We start from the raw sequence: 15503 nt of genomic DNA, 5'->3' as shown, positions 1-15503 counted from the left end.
TTCTTCTAGACTGAAATACAGGCTAGAAAGAAAATGCTCCCTAATTAAAAACTGGTATTGGTTACAGGAAAAATTGTATAATTTTGCATTAGAATTTACAAGTATATGTTCAAATTGAATTTGCCTCCTCCCCCCATCCCAGCCACAAAATGGGCATGAAGTAAAATTTTAAAAAATGCCTTAATTTCCAACTTCATGCAAACTAAATAAAGATGACCAAAACAAAAGCTTAAACAATGGAAGGATATTTCACAGAAAATTTCTTATACAAAAAACACGTAAGAAAAAGGGCCACTAGGTGACATTTTAATTTACAAATTGGCATCATTTTGGTCGACAAATATCCAGACGCTGTTTTCATCTGCTAACAGAGTTGCAGAAAAAAAAAAAAAAAAAAACAGAAAAAGAAAAAAAAAAAAAACAAAAAAACAACAACAACCCAGCATGACTTCTGACTTTAATCACACATTTCTTCTGGAATTTCATGTGGATTAAGGATGCCAGGGACAGACATTTGAAGTTTATGTTTCTCTTCCTGAGCCTGTCGAAGGGCTGTTTCTCTTTCTTCCAAAAAGAGATCCGATGTATCTTCACCTGCAAACTCCTGTGGAAACAGACAGTTGAAACATCAACATACTTTAGTAAACTTCAATTCGCAAAAAGACTTGCCTTTGGGAAAAAAAAAGTGTAGACAAGCACCTCCCAGTTTACACAAGCAATATAATTTATCCATCAATTACTGAGTTTAAATTATGGTATATTATTTTTATAATTCTACACAACTGAATTAAAAACCAAAGGTGTTAGTTGGGGGGAAAAATAGATTTCAAAAGAGGGATAGTGTAATGCCATATACAAAATATACTCCATAAGCAACGATACCAAGAAAGACTAACGATCAAGTTTCTATAATTGTCCTCATAGCTGTGTTTCAGACAATTTTCATCCTTTATACACTCTCAACTTTATGAATTAGTTTTTTTTTTTTTTTTTACTAATTTTATATTTACAGTAAAAAAAAACACAAACAAAAAACAAAACCTTTGTATTTTGGAGGGAAAAAAACCTGAATATCTTATGTGACCAATTCTTTAATAGACATAGATAACATCAACTACTTATGAGTTTCATGGTACTTTTTGTATTTCTTTAAAGCATGATGATACAAGAAAAATCCCTCTTCCCATAAGTAAATGGAGCATTGTAACAGCAGTAAAAATAGGCTGGTATCTGCTAATTATCATGTTCCCCCTAAAATGAATTCCTTACTAACAAAATGGAAAATCCCAAAAGGAACTACCAATGTGTTTCTTTCATCCATTCCACTCCTTTAAAAATACCTATGAGATTCAATCACAATGTTGCAAAAGATATTCTAAGATGAATTATATTAATAAAAAGTTCCCCCGAACATTTCAAACCATTTCAAACCTATCTCCTCTTCCTGGCCTTGACTTTGAAAGTGTTTCCTTCTGTAATCAGTCTCAAAAGAGTAAGACTACACGTATTTTAAAAGCTCACTCATTTTGCATTACAAAAAGCGGTCAATTCTGGATGCAAGAATTCAATCAGTATTTAGTCAATACTTCTGCAACTGCAAATAAAATACATACCTTTATCTGTACCAGGAAATCCCTAAGATGTTCCTTGAATGCAGGAATATCCTGATTTAAGCTGAAAAGTCCTGTCACAAAGAGCTTTACTTGAGCACTGCAAGTCAAAACACAATGATTAATTGCTTTAAAAAAAAAAACTTAAAAATTTAAGTTTATTAAAGTCTATTTATACTTACTCCTGAAGATGAGGGAATGCAGACTTAAGAAGATTAGCCACATATTCCTGAATAAACATTTGGTTGTTAACTGGATTTCCAGGATTTAATGGTGTACTTATTTTTCCTTCTTCAACCAAATTAAACATATATGCAAGGATAGATGCATGCATTGTCAAACCTGTTAAGAAGGACATCATTAACTTCAAGATGTAAGAGCAACCGGAACACATACTTTTATGGCTTTAAATTCTTACCAGCAGTATGTGAGGTGTCTGTCACGACAGAAAAGATATGCTGAAGAATATCACAAAAATAAGTTTGATAGAAACTCTGAGCTGCAGCTTCTTCTTGTGCAACATTTTGTAAGAGTGTAAAAAGTATCTGTAAGCCTAAAATACATATAATGCCAACAACGTTATTACATACTGACAACATTTATGATAGTGTTTCAGCTATTAAACAATTCATTCAAAGTCCATTCACCCCTCTTTTTTTGCTAATGACAATTATTTGCCTAAATTATCTTGACTCAGTAATGGAGTTAAACTGGAATCAATGTCTGCTAACTTACAGGCTATAATCTAACCATTACCACCTTTCCAGTATTTCTGAAGGTTTCGTTGATTCTCTCTACATCCACTCCAAAAGCAGTGCAACTGAGTAGATTTTTCTGTTACATAGAACAGTTATTTAAAAGGAAAACAAACCCTCCAAATATAAAGTTTTTTTGTTTTATCCTTAGTTAACCCTCGGTGCCACAGAGGAAAAGCATATGGGGAAAAGGAAACACTGGTGAGGATATGGGTGAGTGATGTTCTCCCTGCCTTGAATCTTATGCCCATCTCTCTGTAACTCAATTCTATGAACTCACTCTGGATCTGATTAAACTGTTTATAGGACTTACTCAGACCTATCTATGCAATTGATGCGTTCAAACAAAACCATGAGAAGTGAAGTGATACCTACCTGTCTACCACTATACACCTACCTGTAAGTGTCTGTACATGGATTGTGGGTTGGTAAGCAAATGAATAAAGAACATCGTTTCTGTGTATTTACCTGTATCTGCTACATTCCTCATAGTATGTTTGAAAGCCCAAATGATGGAATCCAAAACAAGTTTAAACTGTGCAGGTGGAATAGCCAGGAATGCTGGGAAACAATGAGAATTGACAGCCTGAAGTAGTAAGAAAAAGTTCGTTCTGTGCTCAGGATATTCTTCAAAGTCCTAAAAACGAATAGTGGGAACAAAATAAAGTTTCAATGCCTGAATTATGTTAAATGGAAGGGGGAAAGCAAGCCCTAATTCAGTATAAATGTTTGGAGTTGTTAGTGGACCCCGTTAAGATGTGAAAGTCAAACTCAAAAGCTAATAGAATTCACCTATCAGGGAAGACAAAATTACTATTTATTAGACAAATGAATTACCAAAGTGAAGGAATACAAGTTCACCTTATTATAAAGAGAACTCAACAAAACCCACATAAAGACCGTAATATTTTCTAGTAACTCTGAGACTGTTACTACCACTTTTAAGTGACTTTGAGATCACTAATACAGATTAGAAAAATTGTTGTCTACTGTGTAAATGTGTACACTTACATGTACATTTTTTTCTTTTTGATTAATACATTTTCCCTATCCTTATAAGCACAGACTACACTTTAAAAAGGCAGTGACTAAAATGCAGCAAGTATTCAACAAATGCAAGCTGCTATTTGAATAAACAATCTATCAAATTTATTTTTGTAAATTTAAAAAACAAGTATTTTTCTTATCTAGAAGTTCAAATATTTAATATCAGAGCCTAAAGTTTATGGTGTACTCATAGACAGCCATTATTTATCCTTTTAAAAGTGGTAAGGGCATACTGCAGAACCTCTCATTATGTAACTGAAATGCAAATCACATACCTTATTTATCATATTCAATGTGCATTCAAAAACAGCATCAAATATTTGAGGTATTTCAGCTGTTATATGTCCTCCTAACTTGTTGACAATAATAGCCATAGTACTAAGCACTTCTGGTTCTCTAGCAGCTGGGACATTTCTCTGATAATCAATGAGAACTGCATCCAACAGAGGAGGAACAAAATTTTCAGCTACCTGTTTTAAAAAAACACAAAAAAACAAAAAAACCCACAACTTTTCAATTTTAATGTAGGCACTTGCTAACTCTTATTAAGCAGCTAGGTCAATGTCATCTGTAAGATTTAATCTAGGTTGATCATCTGCTAAAAATTGGAAACTCCTGTGCTTTAAAAGTTTTTGTATATTAAAACCTTACCAAGAGAAAGCGAGAAATCACAATAGGCTGAGAAGGGCCATGGACACTGCATAGTTTAAATCTGTAATTATTAAAGGAAACTGGGGCCTGACGCTCTAAGTATTGTGGCAGGACCAGGATTCTAGGAATACTGTGTGTATGGGATTGGTAACCTCAGAGTAGAGTCCTCCTCACCAATACTGTACCAAGGTACTCATATCTAACCAAAAGTAGACACCCACTCAATGATTTTTTTAATTTAATGAATGCTAGTTGATATTTTAATAATCAGAAATAATAAGCATCACTTACTCTAAAAAAAGGAATTGGACTATGCCAGAAAGACTGTGTGTGAGAGTTTCCAAGATTCTCAATAAATACAGTCTTAGTAAGGCGTAACTTCTATGCTTTTAATAGGTTCTCCATTAAGATGTGCACAATAAATATAACCATGTTTCATTTAACTGAAGATTACTAGTTAGTACGTCCCACCATACAACAAAACAAGTCTAGTTAAGATTTGAAGGATAAGCACAAAATTATTTTTCCTTTTACCTACTTGGTTTCTCTTAACTAGAACTGATTCTCATTTCTTTTTCTTCCTTCAAGTTTTGAGACATGATTAATGTATAGCACTAAGTTTACTTACATACATGAAATGATTATAAAATAAGTTTAGTGAACATCATCATATAGATACAAATAGAAAAAAAGCTTTGTGATGAAAACGTTTAGGATTTACTCTTAACAAACTTTCTTATATAACATCAGTGTTAATTGCATTTATCATGTTTGTACATTACATTCTTAGTACTTATTTATGTTAAAACTAAACGTTACATCTTTTGACTGCCTTCATCCAATTTCCCCTCCCCTCATTCCCCCACCTCTGATAAACACAAATCTGGTATCTTTTTCTATGAGTTCGTTGTATGTTTGTTGATCTACAACACGATGCAATTTCCTGTTACACAGTATAGTGAGTGATTTGGTATTTTTATACATTTCAAATGATCGCCACATTAAGTCTAGTTACGATCTGTCACCATAAAAAGTTATGAGTTATTGACTATATTCCCCACATGACCATATTCCCCACATTATACATTTCATACCCATGACTCATTTATTCTTTCCTCCCCCACCCTCACATTTCTACTCTTAACGCTGATATAATTTATTTTCCTACATACTGGATCTGAAGTGTTTGACTATCTTTGAATTCACAGCCCCAAACCTCAACATAAACCTTAGTTGTAAAACATAATGAGACCCTTCTTATTATTATCACTGATACTCCTGAAATTATTGCCTAAGTTGTTGTAAATTATGAACTTCTCAATTCCTTCAATTCATCCTACTTTTTACTTAACAATTTTAAATACAGTTCTGATCTCATACATAAACATGTTTAAAACCTTTTGGTATTTAAGCTTGATACCTTGAGAATTTCCTGAAAAAAATTTCCGTATCAATAGGAACAATATTGAAAGTTTAAAATTATGAAAGTAAGTTGCACGGTTGTCAGTGCTACTTCCACACAATAGTGATAAACAGGATAAGACTTTTTGGTAATGTTCCCAGGATCAAGAAAATGAAAGGTATATAATAACTAAACATAAATCTCATTTTCCCCAAGTTGAGGCATATGGAGCTGGTTTAGTTTCTGAAAACCATTTAAAACTAACAGGAATAAGAGAGCAAAAGAGACTTTCAAACCTTCAACTAGGAAAGTGCTTACTCCCCCCCGCCCACTGAAAAGGCAAACTAATGACAGCTTTGCAAATTGCTCTCAAAGCCATGAGGAAAACAAAAATTTCATCTGAACTCTATCCATGGAAAAATAAAAACGACCCAATCATCTCAGCTATCTTGTTACATCACCAAATCCCCCACCACTAACAGCAATTTCTTTCGAAGATGGTATATATCTTATTATTTTAATGTACTCAGGGACTCCACTAAATAGAATGTTATAAAATAATGCCAGATGTAAACATCTAAATTACCTTTAAAATAGCTAAACGCATACAGAATATACGCACGTTCCAGAGAATGCAGCATCAACTTTAAAAACAAAAAGCACATCTCACTTACCATCTGTGGATCATTGGACCGGCTCACCCAACCAGATATTAACTTTAAAGTTTCCCTTTTTACTGTTCGCATACTTCTAATCAACGGTTGCTTTGTAACCATCTCACCTAAAAAATACAATCAGGTGGAATCCAACTTAACAACTAGAATTCTACACTGGCACTTACATGTACTTCAGATACTATTAGTTCCCATTTACCATTAGAAAACTTAAAAGACAAGAGTACACAGATGAATTTCCTGAGAAAATAAACTAAGACTAACTTTATAGGGGAAAGGGGCCTGTGAGTGGTTAAAAAAATTGTCTAGGATCGCCTAGAAACATGGGACGGATTAATTTAAATCTGTGAGAAGTGCTGAATGCTTACGCCAAGGCAGTGAATGCAGAACTGACTTATTAATACATCATTCCATAAGAATTCAGAATCGCTTACCATTAGCTTGAATAGCTGCAGAAATATTTTCACTGAGGCACTTGTATACATTAAGCATATCTAAATAAATTCTCCCAAGCTGAATCACAAACGGGTGTCCAACCGCTTTGCAGGCTCTCACATTTGTTTTCAATATGCTACCAAGTTGCTTGACTGTTTCAGGATCTTTAAGTATATCCACATTCTGCGAAGGACAAAAAACAACTCCATTTAACATATGAGAATTATTCTTGTAGCTGAAGCAAAAAACATTACCCACACTACTCCAAAGCACCATCACATTTATAATGTTAAATGGTGAAACTAATGCAGAAGTCTTCCTTACTAAAAATAGAGCAAAATATTCCCAATTTTGCATCAAAACAGAATAAAAATACTACAATTTTTTCAATGTGCAAAAGTACACATAAAAAAGTACACATAAAAGCACTTATGGGGCTTCCCTGGTGGCGCAGTGGTTGAGAGTCCGCCTGCCGATGCAGGGGACACGGGTTCGTGCCCCGGTCTGGGAAGATCCCACATGCCGCGGAGCAGCTAGGCCCGTGAGCCATGGACGCTGAGACTTCGCGTCCGGAGCTTGTGCTCCGCAACAGGAGAGGCCACAAAGTGAGAGGCCCGCGTACCGCAAAAAAAAAAAAAAGCACTTATGGATCAGATATACATGTCAAAGGTACTAAATTTATTACTTCTGTAAATATAATTTTTTCAATTTCCATTAGAACTTTTACAAAAAGTAATAAAACTTACTTTGGTTGCCTGCTGGATTATGCTATCCCAAACCTGATTAGGAAGTAGCATGTATTTTTCTATCAAATGTTCTTGTACTGTTTGGTCTGTTTGTGCACCAATCATGTACCCCACAGCTTCATAAAATGTATGGACCTATGTTAAAAGGCAGACATTTTACTTGCAGGCATCATAATAAGGAAAATCACACACAAACAATCCACATATACACTTAAACTAATTTTGTTAAAGTGTCAGAAATAATTTATATTAAGTAGGAAAACAGCCTAACAAACTTTTGGTTGAATTTCTGCCTCACTATAAAAACCTAACCACAGAAACACTTGAACTGAATTCAAGAGTGGCTTTCTTTCTATTCCCATTAATAAATTCTCATTAAAACAGTAGCTACTTTCTAAGAAAAATATGCTTGCTGATCCACATACCTGTTGAGGCTGAAGATCACAAATTATAGTGTTAATGTTGTTCAAAATCTCATCAATAAATGGCATTACTTCTCCAACCTGAACCTGAACGAAATGCCTGCGGCACTTCTGAGCTATTTTAATGAAAGTATCACAAGCCATGTCTTGGACTCCATCATGGGTCTCTAACAAAACAAAAACAATTATCAAAAAAATTTTCAAGAAAAAATTTCCATTTTTTATTCAGCAAAAGTAACTAAATAAAATATATTAAGCAAATAGGATTTACCATGCATGAATTCAAAGAGCTTGTTAACTACAGTCTTCAAGAATTTCCAGTGAGCTCTTAAAAATCGTGGATATTGACCTACTATGTACATGATATTTGATGCAATAATAGCTTTATTATCTTTGCCTCTTTTCTGTTCACATAATCCTAGTAGATCCTGTAAAATAAGACAAATTTCAGTCATTTGTAATAAAATACACTCAGCTAAAGTTCCAGTTCATACCTATCTCTTACATACCTTTATAACAGTAACAAGAAATCGTTTTTCATCCTCTTCATGCATTGCTCCACTAATGGAGCCTATCGCCCAACACAATGTATTCAAATTTTTCCATGACCACTCTGTACCATTCACTTGATTGTGAAGCTTCTCAGTCATTATTCTTTCTGTATCTACATAATCCAGATGAGTAAGATAAACTACAAGGAAAAAAATTCCAAATGTTTCAAATTGCAAAATTTAACGAGCAAAAAGATTTTTACTAAGACTAATAGCACATTAATAAGGATGGCTATTAACAGATTGAGAACCTAAGCATGCCCTATTTCCTAAAAAAGTATTTCCACCCCAAACTGAATTACAAAGATTAAATTAACAGTATTTATTAACTTACCTAATGTTTCTCTCATATTCTTATACAAATTTATGGAATCTGTATCCTTCATGAATTCTCTTACAACTTCTCCCTGATCATTTTCTACAACTAATACTTCCTCTGGTTTAGCCATTCGACTAACCATCAGTAAACGGACCTATTCAGCAATAAACAAGAGAAACAAATCTGTTAGATCTTTGAAGTCAGTCACATCAAATGTAACCCCCACTCCCACTTAACACCAACATACCAAACAAAATTATTCCCACAGTATAAAAGAATAAATAACATGGATAAAAATCAATTGTTGGGCTTCCCTGGTGGCGTAGCGGTTGAGAGTCCGCCTGCTGATGCAGGGGACACGGGTTCATGCCCCAGTCCGGGAGGATCCCACATGCCGCGGAGCGGCTGGGCCCGTGAGTGAGCCTGCGCGCTCCGCAACGGGAGAGGCCACAACAGTGAGAGGCCCGCATACCGCAAAATAAAATAAAATAAAATAATCAATTGTTAACTTTCTTGCATCTCATTTTCATTCCTAAGAAACTCACAGGTTTCTTGGATAGATTTAGCCAAAAAATAAAAGCCAGTATTTGCATTTGGTCCCCCAAATCACAGGAAGCACATTCAACCACCCACTACTGTTACCTTGGACAACACAGGCAAATACAGCTGCCTCCTGGGAGGAACATCAAAATGTTGACTTCCAGATAGCAATGGAGAGGCAGATGTTGAGAATGGGCTCTCTCTATAGAGTTCAGCTGCCAGGTGGTTCCAGTACTCAAGACAAATCTTAAAGATTTCGGTTTCCTCTACTTCGGATACCAACAACATGTAATGAAGGGCCTACATAGGAGACCAAAACTATTAAAACAATCCTTAGACGTTACTAACCAACCTCAAACTGCTTTCCATTTGCTACGTTAACAGGAAATAAAAACTCATGTTGCATTCTGTACAACTCTGACATTTCATTATTCATCAAACAGACAACAGAAATTCTCTAGGAACAACTGTGCTTTCTTCTGACATGTCCCAGGACGTGTCAAGAAACTTACGTGATTGTAAAAAGGTATGGACATTAAAAGACATTTGGTAATAGCAAAAAGGTAGAAGTAATCCAAATGTTCAACAGATGAACGGACACAAAACTCGATGTTTATCCATACAAAGTATTATTCAGCCATGAAAGGGATTAAGTACTGATACATGCTGTAACATAGTAACATGATAACTCAAAGAAACCAATGACAAAAATCAGTATGTTATGATTCCATTTATATGAAAGGTTCAGAATAGTTAAATCCATTGAGATGTAAAGCAAATTACTGGTTGCTAGGAACTGGAGGGTAGAGCGGATTGAGGGAGTGACTGTTTCAATGGGTACATCATCCTTTGTGGGTGATGTAAATGTTTTGGAATAGGTAATGGTTGACAACACTGTGAATGTACTAAATGCCACTGAATCAAACAATTTACAATGGATAGTTTTATGTTATGTGAATTACATCTCAATTTTAAAATAAGGTCTTTAGACTTTTCATCTTAAAAATGACAAATCTGCACAAGCTTTAGGAATTTAATTTTCATTATAAATTATTGATCTGGTATTGAGTAGAACACAAAACTCGTGACACTTGGTTTTTAACAACTATAATTCAGAATTGGCAACATGTATTTATATTGCACAGACAAGTAACAGGTAAGATATGTTAAAAGGTATAGGAATTTTTAGAACAAAGGTGTACTTTAAGTTTTTATTATTAATTTCAGAAGCCAAAGGCTCCATAAAGCCTACCTCCATGAGTGTTTCCCTGAGATTTAATCTTTTTTCTATAAGTTGACCATGTTCTTTAAGAAAGGTGCAGAGAAACAAACTGAGATTTTGAATGAAGTTCTGTTCATCATCCTTTCCATTCGAGTATGCAAGTCGAATATTGGTATTTAAAGGAAGCATCTGCGAGGTTAAATATGGATCATAAGCCCTTCATTTTAAAAACAACAAAGATACTACATTTAAGTTCTAAATTTCCACCACCCTTTTACTAATTTTAAAATATACGGAGTGGGACTTCCCTGGTGGCGCAGTGGATAAGACTCCAAGTTCCCAATGCAGGGGGCCCAGGTTCGATCCTTGGTCAGGGAACTAGACATGTATGCCACAATAAAGAGTTCACATGCCACAACTAAGGAGCCCACCTGCCATAACTAAGACCCAGTGCAACCAAATAAATATTTTTAAAAATACAACAAAAAAACCATATGCAGTTAAACAGCTTATTCTCCCCTAGAATGCCTTGGTCTATTATATCCATTTTTGTAACTTGCTGTCCTAGTTTTTGATTTTTTTTTGTAGTTGCAAGTAGTAAAATTTCCTCAAAGATTATGCTTTGACATATTCCCTACATCAGAGTTTTCCCACCTAGGGTCATTTAAAATGTAAAAATAGTTGATTCAGATCACGAACATATATAGTAATATAGTTTTGTGATTAACCTTCTAGATAATTTCATATACACCTAGTCAGACTAACACTTGGCTAATCCCTTCATTTAAGAGATGAAAGGTTAAAGGCAGAACTGATATTAAACCCCAGTTACTAAGCCTCTAAATTCTGTAGAAATAAATTACCATGACACTCCCAGAAAATTTACTTCAAGGAATTTTCAAAATGTTCATAAAAATTTCTAGCTTACCCTTCATTTTATATAATATACAATCACATTACAGCTCATCTATTTATGGTAAGCTGTGCTGAAATGATTCAACTCAAACCCAACATTTTCTAAGGCACTAAAATTGTTTAGTCAGTTTTTAAGAGTGTTGTATTACCTGTTTTAGCTGCATCATTGTCAGCGTAAATAGCGTTACAAATTGTTCCTCATACTGGCTTACACTCACACCAGCAATCTCAGTGAGGCACTTCAGAGAGACATTTCGAAACATTGGAACATTCAGGAACTATTTTAATTTAAAAAAAGGGGGTGGGGTGGGGGGGAAGGAAGCATAAAATTAAATGGCCTGAAGCACTTTACTTAAAATTAACAATTAAAAAAATAACAAAGGATTTAAAAATCAGGAACACAGAGGAAAAATATCAGGCAAATAGGTGGTGATAGGATTTTGGGGCACATATATTTTAAGAAAATTTCATTATACATCCAATAGACAGTAAATGCTTTAGTAGTATACTGTGCTTTCTTTTGATGTGTCCTCAGACACCCAGAAAACACAAAGTTGCTTAGAAACTTTCCCCACGATCTATTACATGACTTTTAAAGACATCATGTTTTCTGTATAATCTAAAAAGACTTTAATTGTTTAGGATTTTAAGAGATGGGCAATACACCTAGGATTAATAACATGTGGGAAAACTGGCTCTTTCACATTTTACTGTTGAGAAGGTGTAAAAATAGCCTCCCATTGGGGGTGGCAATTTGGTAAGCATCAGAAGCCTTAAAAATGGACATACCTATTGATCCAATATTTACATGTATTAAAATTTATACCAAATATTTGGACAAGTGCATAAATGTCCAGTATTTCCTGCACTACTGTTGACAATGGCAAACAATTTAAAATAAACTGTCTATGGATAAAATGGTGGCTCTAACATAGTAAATTCAGATTAGAATATGACCATATCAAGCCCTCAACTACAAAGCCCCAAACGTAAGTTATAATAGTCTGCTTTTATAAGGTCTTAATTAAATACATAATTTACTCATTATATCTGATTAGAAAACATCTGGAAATACAACCAGTAGGTAACTATCTCTGGATGAACAATTAAAAAACTTTACATAGGTATTACATGCTACTGCAACTAAAAGGAAACCAAATTCATTATTAGTTGTTCACATACAATTTGGGAGACTGCCTGGTATGAGTGGCAGAATCTTAAAATTCTGACACGGTTTTTAAGAATTAGTAGTTGAAACTACAGAAAAGTTCTTCTGAGCAATTTCCTCATCTCGGAAACAAAGTTGATTATGGCTGTGAATGTGGAATGGTTTTAATATTCCAAAGAGCATTACAAATTAAGAAAATACACACCACTATCCAGTGATAAATATAACTGAAATGTATTCACTATACCTTATAAATTAACGTGCTGATTAACTTGGTCTCAAAAATATATCCAAGTGGAATCCAGTTAAGAAATCTGAGCAACGTTTCCAAAGTTGCATGTACAAGTGGAGCATTTTGGGAATTTTCCTACAACAAAAACATGATTGTAAATTATCTTCCAATATAATTAATTATTTTTAAAAATGAAATTAAAAGCACTTACCATCACAAACTGACAAAGCTGAAAAATTTGTGAGAATTCATTGCACATGCTAAAAGAATAAAAAATCGATCAGTTTAGAACACACATAGAAATGAACATTGTAATATTTACATACTAACATTTCAGCAGCCACTGAAAACTTGAGTTACTTCTATTTATAAACACAGATATCAATAACTTCATCGAAAGTTACAAAGCTATTAAAACTATGTGTAAATATCTCTTAAAACTCACCTATAAATAGCACTTAATTTCATTTCTTGGAGGTTTGGTTTTCATGTCATCCTTACTCTATTTGAATAATTTCAATCACATCACATCTTTTATTTATGTTTTTGTTTTTTGTTTTGCAGTACGCGGGCCTCTCACTGTTGTCGCCTCTCCCGCTGCGGAGCACAGGCTCCGGACGCGGAGACTCAGCGGCCATGGCTCACAGGCCCAGCCACTCCGCCGCATGTGGGATCTTCCCGGACAGGGGCACGAACCCGTGTCCCCTGCATTGGCAGGCTGACTCTCAGCCACTGCGCCACCAGGGAAGCCCCTTTTATTTTTTTTTTTAAATTTGGCCACACTGCATGGCATGTGGGATCTTAGTTCCCCAACGAGGTATCGAACCCACGGCCCCTGCAGTGGAAGCGTGGTGTCTTAACCACTGGACAGCCAGGCAAGTCCCTCAACCTAGTCTTTTAAATCAAGACAGTCAAAACAGAACTCTCCAAAATGAGAGCAGTGGTGTTCGATATATCCTCAAACCTAAAATGTGCTTATACACCTAAAATGTGCTTATACACCAAACCAGAGAAAAAATCCTAAATTCTGAAGCTAGTCTGAATACATAAAGGTAAAAAACATTTCTGTTCTCTAATGACTAAACACATTTTTATTACTATGTTGAAGAAAATAAAATCTGCCATGTTCCTGGTGTTAACTATAGGGAAACTGATAAAATGTAGGAATATTAAGAATAAAGTAGACATCTGGACACAAGTCATATCCTTAGACCTATGATTAACTAGACATCATATGAATCAGATTCCAAAGAGTTTTTTGGGAATTCTTAACCTATAGTCCTTCCACATGACATGCATGAAGTTAATTTTGCTGTAACGTCATACATATTTTTCAAGCCTCCATATTTAGAATATTAGGCCACTTTAGCACTATTTAAGTTTGTAGTAGGAAAGAATTAAGTGTATTAACTTTTAATAATCATAGTTCCTTAAAAATTTACAATCTACCTCCAAATTCCTTGAAATTGCTAGATAAATTACTTAAAAATTCCGAAACAATTACTTGCCTGTCTTTTAAATGCTTAGCTTTCACTTGGGTTATCTGTCCACTAGAGAAATCAAATACTTCTTCACTCAAGAGTTTCAGAATCACCATATTATTCTGACAGAGACTTTCACTGGTCCTACTTGCTCCAACAATGTCACTGATAAAAGTTGGCCAATGTTTTGGCCATTCTTGTTTCAGTATCTAAAATAAGATAGGAAATGTTAGTTTCATTTCACTTGTCGATGGTAAAGAAAACAAACTTCATAAAAATTGCGTGATACCAAAAGCAGGAGCAAATATCAACCACCTTTCATTTTCTTCCCCTTTATTAAGACAGGAAATGTGCTGCTCCCTATAGAATGTACAGAGTAGAAACTACAACACAAAGTTCTGTGTCTCAAATGCCCTGTTCCTCCTCTCAATTATCCTGATTCGTCTAATCTAGCTCTAATGTGTATGCATAGCAATATTTGCCAGATATGTGCAAAGTATCGTAAGAGAATATAAGATATAACTCTAAATGATAAAAAGGTGATGGGTAGGGAAAGGTATTTTCTTTGTCTGGAATCTGGGCCTTGAAATATAGGTAGCGCTTGGAGATTGAAATTTGGAAGAAAAGAAGCATTATCGTTGGGGACAGAATCATCTTTGACCAAAAGCCTAATGGACTTATTCAATTTTAAGGTCTGTACTGTTGATTCTGTATGCTAGGGATTTCCCAACAATATTCTGTAATAGCACCTGTTAAGTAAGAGGTAAGTAACTTAACCTCTTTGGACTCCTCCCTCTTCCCATTCAGAGATACGCTAACAACAAGAAGTTCTCAATAAAAGCTAGTTTAACTTAGTGAAAATCCAAGTGTTTAGGAAAACCCAATGTTTCTATAACTTATTAAATTAAAAAAAATGTGTTTTTCCCTCACATACTAATTAATGTTCTCAAGAAATTTTTTGAACATATTATTAAAGGTAGGTAAACTTAAAATTTCTGAAGTTACAAATATAGAAAGATTAAAAAGCAGGCTAAGTATAGATATCAATTAAAGGGATGCTTGAATTCAAAGGCAATTTTTTCAATGAATTAATAAGACTGAGATAATGGACATGGAAAGGAAACATGCACAGTATGAAACAGATGAGAAAAAAATTTTTTTATTTTAATAGATCTTTATCGGAGTATAATTGCTTCACAATACTGTGTTAATTTCTATTGTACAGCAAAGTGAATCGGCCATATGTATACATATGTCCCCATATCCCCTCCCTCTTTAGCCTCCCAATCCCACCCCCTCTAGGTCACTGCAAACCACCGAGCTGATCTCCCTA

The 15503-nt window shown here is 34.6% G+C and overlaps 1 protein-coding gene across 2 annotated transcripts in view; it reads right to left on the bottom strand.

Annotated features, from left to right (window-relative positions):
• Window positions 1-437: 437 nt before the first annotated feature.
• XPO1 (exportin 1) overlaps window positions 438-15503 on the bottom strand; it is a 42523-nt gene continuing 27457 nt past the window's right edge. Inside the window, exons 7-25 of one of the 2 annotated variants that reach the window (XM_065890909.1) lie at window positions 14198-14379; window positions 12901-12949; window positions 12705-12824; window positions 11439-11567; window positions 10405-10563; window positions 9255-9452; window positions 8628-8766; window positions 8252-8433; window positions 8014-8170; window positions 7746-7909; window positions 7321-7455; window positions 6574-6757; window positions 6140-6246; window positions 3688-3882; window positions 2834-3002; window positions 2029-2163; window positions 1793-1952; window positions 1614-1710; window positions 438-604 (exon numbers count right to left, since the gene is read on the bottom strand). In XM_065890909.1, coding sequence (XP_065746981.1) covers window positions 458-604; window positions 1614-1710; window positions 1793-1952; window positions 2029-2163; window positions 2834-3002; window positions 3688-3882; window positions 6140-6246; window positions 6574-6757; window positions 7321-7455; window positions 7746-7909; window positions 8014-8170; window positions 8252-8433; window positions 8628-8766; window positions 9255-9452; window positions 10405-10563; window positions 11439-11567; window positions 12705-12824; window positions 12901-12949; window positions 14198-14379 — 2808 coding nt within the window. In that variant the 3' untranslated portion in view covers window positions 438-457. The remainder of the gene's footprint in view (window positions 605-1613; window positions 1711-1792; window positions 1953-2028; window positions 2164-2833; window positions 3003-3687; window positions 3883-6139; window positions 6247-6573; window positions 6758-7320; window positions 7456-7745; window positions 7910-8013; window positions 8171-8251; window positions 8434-8627; window positions 8767-9254; window positions 9453-10404; window positions 10564-11438; window positions 11568-12704; window positions 12825-12900; window positions 12950-14197; window positions 14380-15503) is intronic. The other variant, XM_065890910.1, reaches the window with a different exon arrangement.

This window comes from Phocoena phocoena, chromosome 14, assembly GCF_963924675.1.
Source record: "Phocoena phocoena chromosome 14, mPhoPho1.1, whole genome shotgun sequence".
NCBI lineage: Eukaryota > Metazoa > Chordata > Mammalia > Artiodactyla > Phocoenidae > Phocoena > Phocoena phocoena.
Note: the sequence above shows the minus strand (reverse complement) of the source record. Positions and strands in the feature narration are given on the sequence as shown.